This window comes from Lepidothrix coronata, unplaced genomic scaffold (genome assembly GCF_001604755.1).
Source record: "Lepidothrix coronata isolate B3197 unplaced genomic scaffold, Lepidothrix_coronata-1.0 Scaffold399, whole genome shotgun sequence".
Taxonomy (NCBI): Eukaryota; Metazoa; Chordata; class Aves; order Passeriformes; family Pipridae; genus Lepidothrix; species Lepidothrix coronata.
The window spans coordinates 79,153-91,569 of record NW_016690579.1 but is presented as its reverse complement, the minus strand read 5'-3'; the positions used below and the strand labels follow the sequence as shown (position 1 = coordinate 91,569).

General features: G+C 51.5%; 1 protein-coding gene across 4 annotated transcripts in view; it reads left to right on the top strand.

Moving 5' to 3' along the window:
* The window catches only part of DISP3 (dispatched RND transporter family member 3), a 34,802-nt gene extending 27,073 nt beyond the window's left edge, over window positions 1-7,729 (top strand). For 3 of the 4 annotated variants that reach the window (XM_017839331.1, XM_017839330.1, XM_017839332.1), the window contains 9 exons: window positions 39-220; window positions 663-793; window positions 885-1,063; window positions 2,026-2,152; window positions 3,014-3,159; window positions 3,496-3,655; window positions 4,007-4,120; window positions 5,095-5,261; window positions 6,274-7,729. In XM_017839331.1, the coding sequence (XP_017694820.1) occupies window positions 39-220; window positions 663-793; window positions 885-1,063; window positions 2,026-2,152; window positions 3,014-3,159; window positions 3,496-3,655; window positions 4,007-4,120; window positions 5,095-5,261; window positions 6,274-6,636 (1,569 nt within the window). In that variant the 3' untranslated portion in view covers window positions 6,637-7,729. The remainder of the gene's footprint in view (window positions 1-38; window positions 221-662; window positions 794-884; window positions 1,064-2,025; window positions 2,153-3,013; window positions 3,160-3,495; window positions 3,656-4,006; window positions 4,121-5,094; window positions 5,262-6,273) is intronic. The other variant, XM_017839333.1, reaches the window with a different exon arrangement.
* The last annotated feature ends 4,688 nt before the right edge of the window (window positions 7,730-12,417 follow it).

The following is a 12,417-nucleotide window of genomic DNA, read 5'->3' as shown; positions in this document are numbered from 1 at the left end:
TGGAGTTAAGTGTCTGTTTTCATTAATCCATTGCTTAGGTGTATAGAGTGCCTTTCGGTAACTTCACCAGGAAGCTGACAGCTTGTGTGTCCACAGTAGGGCTGCTTAAGCAGACGAGCCCCAGGAAGTGGATGATGACCACCTTGTCCTGTGACACCAAGAGGGGCTGGAAGTTCGACTTCAGCTTCTACGTGGCCTCCAAGGAGCAGCAGCGAACACGGTAAGCTTCCAAACCCCTCCTGGCCAGGCAGCAGAGACAGCACAGCTGAGAGGCTGATCCTAATGCCCAGTGCCAGTCCTGCCCTCAGTCGGTGACATCCGTGACCCCAGAACTTGCTTTGCTGCACATGTGCCCCATCTCTGCAGTCATTCTGCAGGCCCATAGCATCACCAACGTGCCAAAGGCCTCACAGGGGCAGGGCTGTGACTGGGGATTTCGTTGGGTGGCAAAAAGACGTTGCTGATCTTGTTCTTGTCCTTGCCCACCTGAACTCTTGGGCTGCATGGGCAGCACACAATATGCAATGGCTAGGGATCCAGGCCTGGAAATGCTCACCTTTCCCTTTCCTTCTGCCCCCGAGAATGCCTGTTTCCACGTAATGCTTCGGCAAATCATCCTCACTACCTCTGGTCCCCCTTAACAAACTTTCTTTGCTGCACAGGAAGCTGTACTTTGCTCAGTCGCACAAGCCCCCCTACCACGGCCGAGTGTGTGTGGCACCCCCGGGCTGCCTGCTCAGCTCGAGCCCGGATGGACCCACCAAAGGCATCCTGTACGTTCCCAGTGAGAAAGGTGAGCTGACGATTCCCTCCTGGCTGCCAGATCCAGGGAGTCGGAGCTCTTTGGCCATCTAACGTAACCAACCTTTCCTTGTGTTTGGCAGCAGCAGCACCCAGGGCGAAGCCGTCGGCCACGTCTGGGTTTAACCCGTGCATGAACACGGGCTGTGGGAAGCCGGCGGTGCGGCCGCTGGTGGACACGGGAGCCATGGTGTTCGTGGTGTTCGGGATCAGGGGCGTCAACCGCACGAGGCGCCTGGACAACCACGTCATCGGAGACATGGTACACACAGCCCGGGGGGTGGGACAGCCCCTCTGGGTGGGGTCTAGTTAATCCTCACAGCCCGGGCAGGTGGCCCAGCCATCCAGACAGGTGGAGGAGCAGAGTTGGCAGCGTTGTGATGAGCCAAAAGTACACTTCTGTTCTAGCAAATTGACAAATAATGGAGGTCAAGAAGCCCTTACTGAAAACACCTCAGACTTTTCAGAAAATCTCTTTGAGTGCAGTATATACCCTTCTAATTTTGAGTCTAAATCTGGCTTTCCTGAGGACTTTGGAAATAAAACCATCTTGAGCTCAGTATGAAATCTCACCTCAAATTCAAGACTGAGGGAACTGGTGTTTTTCTATAATTGTTTATCTTGCTATGAGATACTAACGTGAAAGAATAAAAATAAATTACTCTAGAGAACAGTTACTAAATGTGACTTTTCTTGGAACAGCTTTATCTCCCAGATCTGATACCTTGACACATTCACAGCCTTTCCCCAGGAAAATTATGCTTAGCTCTGGTCCCTTGGCTGATGCACTTCAGCTTTCTGCTGTTCTTTCTGCCCTCTGATTTGGGGGCATTGTGCAGAATCAGCCTTTGCCTGTTCCCTTTGGAAAGGGCAGTGAGAAATGTAGGCAGTGGGATGGGCAGAAAGGTGGAGTTTTGTGCTGGGCACTTCTAGGGATTCAGAGCTGCTGCTGAGGCAGACCCTAATGGCTTTGGGCATGGCATGGGGGCTGTTCATTTATGTGTTTCTGTTGTACTGCCTGACTTTTGTGGGGTGGGCAGGACATGTAGCTTCTTCCGGGGTTATCTGGTAAGGCAAAGATGTCTGGTGGGTTTCCTGTGGTCTGTACAAGCTGGGCCCAGGCTGTGTAGCCAGGAGAGGACTTGGCTTCTGCCTCCTCGTGCCAGTGGCTGTATGTGTGTGCCTCACGTGTGGTGCTCCTGTTGTTGTGTCTCCTTGTGAAAGGGCAGCGTTATCTACGATGACAGCTTCGACCTCTTCAAAGAGATTGGCAACCTGTGCCGCCTCTGCAAAGCCATTGCCAGCAACGAGGAGCTGGTGAAGCCTGGAGGGGCTCAGTGCCTGCCCTCGGGTAGGTTGGACTAACTCCTGCCTGCAGCTCTGCCTGCAGCAGGGCTTGCTTGAGCTGGGCTCCTCAGCTGCAAACCACACAGGGTGGCTGCTGCTTGCTGCCTCCTTTTCTTCCCAAGGCAGCTTGGCCCTTCTAGAACATGCCCTTGGTTGTGCTTTTGGGGACATGAGAAAGAAAAACGGCCTCTTTGACACCAAAGACACCACAAAGGCGTGTTCTTTGGGATTTAATCCAGGCAGATAAGAACAGAATTGCGTCTGTTCTTTCCAGTCATGGGTATTGCTTGTGATACACTTTAATCTTCTGAATCAGTAAATATCTTCTTGGTAGCTCCTGAGTAACCATCAAATCACACCTGATCTCACTGCAGTGAGGTTACTGTGTCTATGGCTTTGCATACCTGACCAATGCCCAGATTTTCCAACTTAAAGAGGTCACCAGGTTGTGGAGCTGAGCCTAGGAAGTGCATATTGGCTTCAGGCCAAAAGCCAATCTCATGTCTGGAAAAAAATCCCTGCAGACAGCCCTCAGCACTTGCTGTTTGTGCTGCTTCCTGACAGCTGGGGACAGACAGCAGTGGCAGTGTCCTGTCCCGTGCTGATAGCATGGAATGTCCCTTCAAAATACAGCAGCTGAGGGCTCTGGTGCTGAGACCTCCAGGGCTTTGGCAAACCAGAGTGGCAAGGGATAGCAACAGCTGACAAATGGGGCCTGCAGCTTCCTCTTGGGGTTCTCTTTTTGGGTTGTTGGTTGTGGGTTTTGGTTTGGTGGTTTTTGGTTTTGTTTTTTTTTATTCCCTTGCTCCAGTGTGCTTCCATTCCCTGTGCTGCTCTCCATCCCTTGCTCTTTCTTTCTCTCCAGGTTACAGCATCTCCTCCTTTCTGCAGATGTTGCACCCTGAGTGCAAGAACATCCCAGAGCCAAACCTGCTGCCTGGACAGCTCTCTCATGGGGCAGTGGGGGTGAAGGATGGGAAGGTGCAGTGGATCTCCATGGCATTTGAATCGGTGAGCACATGGCATCGCCATCTGTCCTGGTGACAGTTTATTCTTGTGACTTCTGGGGGTTTAGCTCTGCTCTTTCTGCACTGGCCACTTTCATTTGCAGCCATAACTTAGAGTTTATCAGTGTCTGTGCCTTGTTGCAGACAGATACCTGCACTCACAAGTTGTAAGAAGTGGCTGCTTGTGCCACAATTGGCTCAGGCAAAAAGCTGGTGGCAGATTTGCGCAGATGCCACTGCCAGTTCTGCCTGGTGCTGCCAACTCCAGCTGGCTTGTTCTGCCTCCCCCCTTGCCACACAAGAAGAGCAGGGCACCAGTAACAAGTTCTTCTTGTTACAGACAACCTACAAGGGGAAGTCATCCTTCCAGACCTATGCTGACTACCTGAAATGGGAGACATTCCTGCAGCAGCAGCTCCAGCTCTTCCCAGAGGGCTCTGCTCTCCGGCACGGCTTCCAGACCTGTGAGCACTGGAAGCAGATTTTCATGGAGATTATAGGCAAGTGACTGCCATGTTTCTCTCCTTGGGAACCCACTCTCTGATACATCTTCACAGCACACTCTGTCCCATCTGGTGGGCCTGGGTTATATCTTCAGTCCCTTGCCATTGCTGTGCAAAATCCTAAAGCCTGTTCCTGCCCCAAGCAATGTGTACTGTCAAAATCCTAGTCAGAGCCCAGGAAAATCAGTCCTGCTGATGTGAGATCCAAGAAGCTGATAACCTTCTTTCCACTCTCATTCTCTCCCCCCCCATCTCCCCCAGTGTGAGTCCCTTGCCAGCAGAGACAGGGTGCCTTTCTCATGCAGCTGTCGCCTTCCAGGATCCAAACAGCTGGCTCTTCTCTTCCAGGAGTGCAGAGTGCCCTGTATGGTCTTGTCCTCTCTCTGGTCATCTGTGTGGCTGCAGTGGCCGTGTTCACCACACACATCCTCCTCCTGCTGCCAGTGCTGCTCAGCATCTTAGGTAAAAATGCCAATTCCAATGTGCCAGGCTTTCACTCAGTCTGCAGTTGGTGCGTTGTGGCACTGCTGAGTCTCAGGTGACTTGAAGTGAATTGTTCTTACGCTGTGTAAACCCTCCTGGCTTTCCAGGAGTCAGTCCTGGAGAATGGACTTGCTAAGTGAACAGAAGAAACTCTCAACAAATGCACAGGAACCTCATTGGGAAAGTAGATTTGTGTGCCTAATTCCCAGTGTGTTTTATCTACACAATCCCTTCTATTTGTTTAAATAAGGGTTTTAGCTACACAAATGCCATCCCTGCCTGTTATGTATAATAATGTGATTAAGTCCCACATGCTTTGAATAACAATTGCATTACTTCCCAAGAATCTGCACCATGGCTGCTGTTTCCAAGCAGTGGGAGATGTTAAAAGCTGAATATTTTAGTAGTTTTGTTAGTATTTGAAGCAAATTTGTAAATAGTTCCCTCTCCCTGACTGGTGATTTGGCGACATTGTGGTCTAAGTGTGTTGCTAAACTTCTCAGTTTAAAAATCAAATCTATCATTTTGAAACCACTTACTCTCCCACACATGACTCACAAACAAACCATTCTTGCCTTTAAAAAAGTAACAGTGTGTGTAACTCCAGCAAGCAAAACAAGGGGCTCACTTCCCTGTAGTGCCTGTGCACACACATGCCTGCCTGGGCTTGGATTCATTTAGCAAGAATTAGTCTAGATTGGCATCAGTCTGATTTATCTGGGTGCTCCACTAGCCCCAGCAGGTCTGATTGCCTTATGGAATGGTCCCTGTGGCAAGGGAAGGTGAGGGAAGTGTTTTCCTCTGTGGCAGGAGTGTGTGTGTACAGGACTCTGGCCGGCACGCAGACCTGCAGGATACAATCCCAAACTCCCCGGGGATTGACTGGTATCAGTGGGCCTGGGCAGTAGTCCTGGAGTCCTTGACATTTGCCTGACATCACCTTCTTCACACAGGGGTCGTCTGCTTGGTGGTGACCATCATGTACTGGTCTGGCTGGGAAATGGGAGCTGTGGAGGCCATTTCCCTCTCCATCCTTGTTGGCTCCTCTGTGGATTACTGTGTGCACTTGGTGGAGGGCTACCTGCTGGCAGGGGAGAACCTGCCACTGCACCAGGCAGAGGTGAGTTCTGCTCTTCCTAGAGTCTTGCCTTGGTTCCTCTCGTGCCCTCTGTGCCACTTGCCTGGGATGCAGGACCCACGACAGGCAAGGGGGGACATGTCCCACCACCCTCCCAGCACCCTGAGGGTGTTTGCTGCTTGTCCAGCCGACTGCTCAGACTGTGAGATTGTGTGCCTGAGTACAGTAAACCCAGCTGAGGGTCCCTTTCTTGCTGGCCACAGCTGTGCCCAAAGCAACCCCTTTTCACGTCCAAGTGAAGACATTCTGTGCTGGAACAGCCCTACACTCCTTCTATAACCTCTGCAAATTGCTTTGCCGTGCTATGCTGGACCTCCAGCTTTTTTATGGCCTCCTTAACAGCTTTGTCTCTTTAGGAAGATGGAGACCACACAAAACCTTGGGATCCCTGATGCCAGGTCTGGTGCCTGCATGCAGCACCTGTGTCGTGCAGGCCCAGCAATCAGCCTGACGTGGTGCAAAGGAGGCACAAAATCCAACAGGCTTTGCTGGATTGTTGACAAACAACCCTGTGGCTGTTTGTCCAGTGGGCTCAGAGACTGAATGAACTGTCCAAGGTGTGCTTTGTCGTGGACTGGGATTTCATGAGCTAAGCCACCTCTACAACTCTCTGACAGGATGGGGGAACCAGGCAGAGGTCGGGCTCTTCTCCCAGGGAACCAGCAGTAGGACAAGAGGACACAGTCTTAAGCTGCACCAGGGGATGTTTAGGTTGGACATTAGGAAGAAATTCTTTACAGAGAGAGTGATCTGACACTGGAATGGGCTGCCCAGGGAGATGGTGGAGTCACCGTCCCTGGAGGTGTTTAAGCAGAGTCTGGATGTGGCACTTGGTGTTGGTGCCGTGGTCGAGTTGACAAGGTGGCGTTGGGTCAAAGGTTGGACTTGATGACCTCAGAGGTCTTTTCCAGCCTAGCTGATCCTGTGATTCAAAGCCTAAGCTGTGAGTGCAGCCCCGTGTTGCTGTGCCCTCACACCACTCTCCCTCCCCCAGGACCCCCGGGCGTGCCGGCAGTGGAGGACCGTGGAGGCCGTGCGGCACGTGGGGGTGGCCATCGTGTCCAGCGCCGTCACCACCGTCATCGCCACCGTCCCGCTCTTCTTCTGCATCATCGCCCCCTTCGCCAAGTTCGGGAAGATCGTGGCCCTCAACACGGGGGTGTCCATCGTGTACACGCTGACTGTGAGCACGGCCCTGCTCAGCATCATGGGCCCCGGCACCTTCACCCGCAGCAGGACTTCCTGCCTCAAGGCCGTGCTGGGGGTGCTCCTGGCCGGCCTGCTGGGCCTCTGCGTCTGCCTCGCCCTGCTCAAGAGCGGGTTCAAGATCCCTCTCCCCAACGGGACAGCCCTGTAGAACCCAGGCCAGGAGCCTCTGTCCTCTTGCTCTCCCTTTCTTTTTTTCTTTTCTTTTTAAAGGATATTTTTTGTAAAGAAAACAAAAGAGGAAAAAAATCCCCTTTTTTCCCCGAGGTTTTTCAACTCCAGATGCACTTTATTTTCTAATGAGTTTTGCTCTAAACTTGTATTTATTTTGGGTAGTGATGGATGGATGACGGACAGTGAGGGCTGCCCAGGGAATACCTCAGCCCGTGAGTAGGAGGGGAAGAGGTCTCCTTCTCTCAGTTTTCTTTCTGCTTTTCTTTTCTTTTTTTCTTGTTCTTTTAAATTTTATTTTTTTTTTTAAACCAACAGAGCTTTCTGGAACCGCAAAGCTAAAAGGGGAGAAGTTGGGAAGGCCATCTGATCCTTTAAAAAACACTTCCCTCTGTCTCTTCCCTCCCCTTGTCCAGGGTCAGCATTGCAACGATGGCTCTTGAGGTGATGTCCTACCCCCACTCCAAGCCTGTGCCTCTCTACCTGAGCCTTCAAGAACAGCAGTGAGCTGTTGGAAAGGCCTGGAGAACAGCATTATCTGGTCCTTTACCTGTACTCAAGCCAGACCAGCAGTGAACTCACTGCACAGGAGCTCTCATGGGTGTCACTGTGGGATCCAAACTAGAGGTGCTGGGTGGCACCACCTTCTTTCATCATTCAGGGAGGGCGTTGGGACACAAGGCTTTCCCCTTCTTTCTGAGGGGACAGGGCACCTTTTGCTGGAGTCTCTTGGGTCTGTGAACAGCCATCAACAGCCTGCCCTCCCCTCCCTCCTCTCAGTAGTGAGGCCAAGGCAACATCAATGCCCAGTCCCTCCTGGTCACCTCACCAGTCACTGCCTCTGCCCTTCATGGTGGAGAGGAAACAGCCCTTTGGTCACTGCAGTCAGCTCTTACTCTGAGGACCAGGAAACCCCTGGGTTACCCAGGTGGAGCCCATACCTGGTGCCATGCACAGCATCCTCTGTGGCAGCTCAGAGACACCCTCCTGTGTGGGGACACGAGGGCAGAGGAGCTGCAGCTGCCGCCTGCTCCGAGCAGATGGTTTATATTAAAGTAAAATGAAATCGCAAACTGGTGCCATTAACAAGTACATTTTAAGCATCACTGATTCTATCATATTTTAAAAATTGAAATAGCTAAGTGTGCATTGATATGCAGCACAGCTGGTCCTCGGCAGAAGGGAAGGGTCAGGCCCACAGGGAGATACATTAACCATTATCTACAGGGATATAGAGGGACGTGGCCAGGAAGGAGCCTGACTCCATTTCTTTGCAGATTCCATGTCCCTGGTGGCTTTGTGTTCTCTGTCTGGATCAAACCCCCTTTCTAAGATGGAAATTCCAGGAAGCCCATTTCCAGCCAAGTTTTGGGGCCTGTGCTGCCTGAGAGACCAGCAGCTGCTTCTGCTTGGCTCAGTGCATCCCTGCTCTGATCCCTGCTAATCTTACACCTTCACATCATGTCACCTCTGGGGAACTGGGTCAAATGCCTGTTTCTAAAGTAGGTTCCCCAAGGCGTCAGCTGGAGAGAGGAGTGACAGGACAGGACTTTTGTTGATTCCAGGGGGAAGCCAGAGATTGCCAGAGCAATCCTGCTGCAGGCAGTGAGGTTGGTGAGAGCGTGAGCAGAGCAGACCTGGTTTCTCCTCACTATCCCATGGTGCAGCTGAGTCACCCCTTTCTGCAAAGTGTTAAATGTTCCCTGGCACCTACCTCTGATCTGCACCAGCTCCTGCATAATGAACCCCGTGCCCATGAATAAATGGTTCTGGGAAGGATTTTCGACTGTGCTTAAGCTGTGCTGCTTTGATGGCTGCTGTGCACAGTCCAGCCCAATCCCTGACCTGTAAGCCATGCTTTTCCCTACGTCTGGGCTCCAGGTTTAACTCCTGGTGGTGCCCTGAGCACTCCTGAGTGGCAGTGAGCAGAGAGGGCAGGGTGCTGATGATACACAGCCCCCTGGGACATGTGTGGCTGTGCAGGTGCTGCAAGGGAGAGCGAGGTAGCGCTGCTGCTGCTGCCAAGGATGCTCTGGCTGGTGGCCTGACCTGAACTTGGCAAAGACTTCAACCTCATTGGGGTGATTAAAGCTGCTGGATATTTCCAGGTCACCAGAGAAGAGAATAAGGTGCTGAGGGCACCCTTAGAGGAAGTTTCTCCTTCTATGAGCCTGAGGAAACTTGAAAGGCCTTTAGGACAAGGCATAGATGTGCTTTGAATCCTGCAAAGTTGAAAGCTCGTTTCAGCCCCTGGTGTTCTACATTTATGCTCACTATAAAGAGGCTACATAAGCCCCCCACCTCCAGCAGGACTCTGGACACACCATGCTGGGAACATTCACTCAGCCACTCTTGGAAGGCAAAGATTAATTTCAAAGTAGTGGGAAACCTTTTATGTCTCCTGGGTCTGATCTGGCAGTGTCTGATCTGCAGACGAAAATAACAGAGTTCTTGGCACATGACAGGATCCATCCTGTTTTCTGGAGCAGGCAGGGAAAAGGACAAGCTCTGATTTTGCCTCCTCCTCTCTGGCCAGCACAGCTCCCTCCATGCAGAAGGGCTGGCTGGCACTGACAGGAGCAGGGCATCACCTTGCCCTTGATTGTTCAAGGTGGTACTGGGAAAGCAATGGCTGGAATTATTCAGAAAGGAGCAGGAGACACCAAGATAAGTGCAGAGCTGCAAGCAGATGATTCACAAAGGCATACTGAGGAGGTTGTGTCTCCCCAGCAAGGAAACTGAGGCAAGGAGAGGAAGAGGAGCTTACACCAGGTTGTAGCAGGATGGCAGAAAAGTCAGGAGATGATCTTAGGTGACATTTTTCACTGCAAGGACTCTTTGGATGTTAGTAGTGACTAAACACAGTCATTACACTTGTCTTAAGATCTAACCAGCCATTTGCCCCATCACCACTTCCCTCTGCACACCTCTGTGGTCAGGTCAGGGTGGCTGGTGCTTTCTCCACGTGCAGTGGAATGAAAGAGGCTTAGAGGCGGGGCCCAGCCTCCCCCAAAACACTTACAACATCCAGATCTTCCCAAGCATCTGTGGGGACGATAAATCAGGAGCAGATGTATACATCCATTTCCACGTAGGCAGTGTCCTCCCTGTGATTACAAAATATCCATAAAATTATAGAGGTAAGAAAAGGGATGGCTTTATCTGAGCAAATGTGGAGGTGGGACTGACAGCCCTGCTGGGAATTGGTGCTCTGAGGCAGATGCTTGTAGCAATAAAAAACAAGGCCTCACCTGTCTGGTACTGTTCCAGGAGCAGATGCTCAGCCCAAATCAATTCCTCCCACATTTCTGCCTATCTTCTTCCTCTGATGACTCCTCTGTTTCCCAGACCATCTCTTGGGCCCCCTTGTCTTGCTGAGCAAGGTTCAGTCTGCTCCGTGGTAGCAGCTCATGCCTAAGGTGCTCACAGTCTGAACTGAAAGTGGATGGAGAAGTCTCAGGGAAAATTTCTCAGACAGAGGAAGCCAGGGAGTTGAACTGCTTCACACAAACCTGTCAGTTTTGATGTTTTTAAACAGTAAAACACATCAGACCAGCCCTACTTGGAAGAGAGTGCTCTGATTTTCCATTTCAAAACAATCTTGCTGCAATTAAAAGGAACCATACGTGAGTTCTCAGTTAGAGCACATGGCAGGGGAATGTGCCTGTTAACTGCCCACTCCTTTATTTCTAGTAAATGGTGTTTTGAGGGTTAAGTTCTGAAAAGTTAATGTTTCAGGAGGGGGGTCAGTGCAGTCTCCTGCAGAACAGAGCAGGTCCTGTCCTGCCCAGGAGTTCTCTCCCCAGTGCTGAAGCTCTGTGATTCATGCACAGAGCTGGTGTGGCTGCTCTTTATCTTCAGTGGAGCTGCTGAGTGAGTCCAGGGCTCCTTGTGGCTGTGGACACTTGGGGAGAGAGTCCCTGCTCTCAACAGCCATGTCCACATCAACTTTGGAGCAAGGTGGAACAGAGCTGCTGTGATGTGCAAAGATCAGTGTCAGAGGAAGGAACAGACCCAGAACTCCTCACTCAGTTTGTTTCTTTATGTTGTGGTGCCTCTTGAGGGTTTGGGCAACTGGGCCATCAGGTTTGGCCACTGAACTCAGCAACTGCCAAGGCTGCAGGTTCTGAAAGGGATCAGTGGCTGAGCTGGGCTGTGTTTCTCAATCCCTGCTGGATCTGAAACTGTGTCAGAGCAAAGGCAGCCTGAGAAATATCACGAAGGAGAAGGACACGTGGCATGTTTAGAGAGCTACTGGGATCACTGACACAGTAGTCTGGATGCAATGGTTCTCCAGAGACCCTGGCTTTGTCTCTGCTGGAGCAAACTGGGATGTTGCTTTATATCACAGTGTCTAATTCTTTTAGCTTGTCCTCCACTGAATTTTCATACCAGAGCAGCCTGCCCTCCTGCAAGGTTACAAAAGGCCTTTTATTTAACCCCATGACACACATAAATCCTCCCACACTGTCCACTGTGCAGATTGATTTGCAGCCAAGGAAGACAAATTCACAGTCTCTTGGCTATTTCTTCTGAAATCACTGCTCACCCCAGATAGCACACAGGCCATAGTTCAGAGATTTTTCAAAGGCCTCTGCTAACTGCTCTGCCCTGGCTTAGCACCCAGGGTCCCAGAGCTAACAGGCTTTCAAGGCCTGTCTCCATCCTGAGGACAGAGTTGTTTGGCTTTCTCCTCTCCACTCCTCCTTTGGGCAGGGGAGGGAAGGAGGGGGGCAATGGCCAGGACCAGAGCAACAAGAGGATGAGCAGAAAGGTTTGCAGGGGCCAGCAGAACAAATGGGAGGGAGGATGGTCCAAAATCCAAGGGGAGAAGAGGTGTGAGCACCCCAAGGACAGAGGGAGGGAGGGCACTGCCGTTTCACCACGTCGTGTGCAGACCTTAGAGTGTCAGTCCTCAGAGTGATGTAGCACAATTCCCGATGTACGCGTGTTCCTTTTGTAAGTCGTCTCCTACCCTCACTATTTTCAGTGTTCCTTGATTTTTGGAGACTGTTGTAAATAAAAGATTTTGACATTCTCACGTTTGGATCCCTCACTCGTCCCCATGTCGCCGTTCACGCAGTGACAGCCAGAGTGGCTCTGGCAGGATCTGTGCTGGGTGTGAGGAAGGCAGTGGGAAGGAGGCCACAGAACCAGTTCCCAACAGGCACAAGATTGGCTGCTCCTACTGCTGAAATCGAGCCTCTGGAAGCCAATTTATCACATCCAGAAGAGCTGGCAGTCTGGAAAAGGCAGCTCAGGATCCCACACAGGCCTGCAAGAGGACTGGATCAAGCAGGAGCATTAGCCAAGGTCTGTGGAGCCTTTTTACTCCTCCACTCCATGCTGTGCTTCTTCCAGAGCATGAAGATTGTCCTGTGCTGACTCCAAGAGAAGGGGATTCACCTGCCTGCTCCTGCAGCTTCTCAAAGCACATCGTGCCTGGCACAAACTTCTGGTCGTGGTTTCTCTCTGTGCTGCAGCACCAAAGGGCTGTCCTGCACCTCCCAGGAGCCCTGCACCCCCTCGTTTGGATGTGCCCACAGGGCACCCAGGTACAACACTGCTGGGAAGGACAGCACTGACAGCACAAACCTCCCTCGATTTCCAGCCCTCACGTCTTCAGTGAGGCCAAAGTTTGTGGTGAAACCTCTGTTAATAAATACCAGGAAGGCTCAGATCAGTAACCACAGGAAGGAGGAATGTGTTCCCTTTAATGAGAAGTTGGAGGTTGCCAGTAGGGGAGGGTTTATGCTCAACC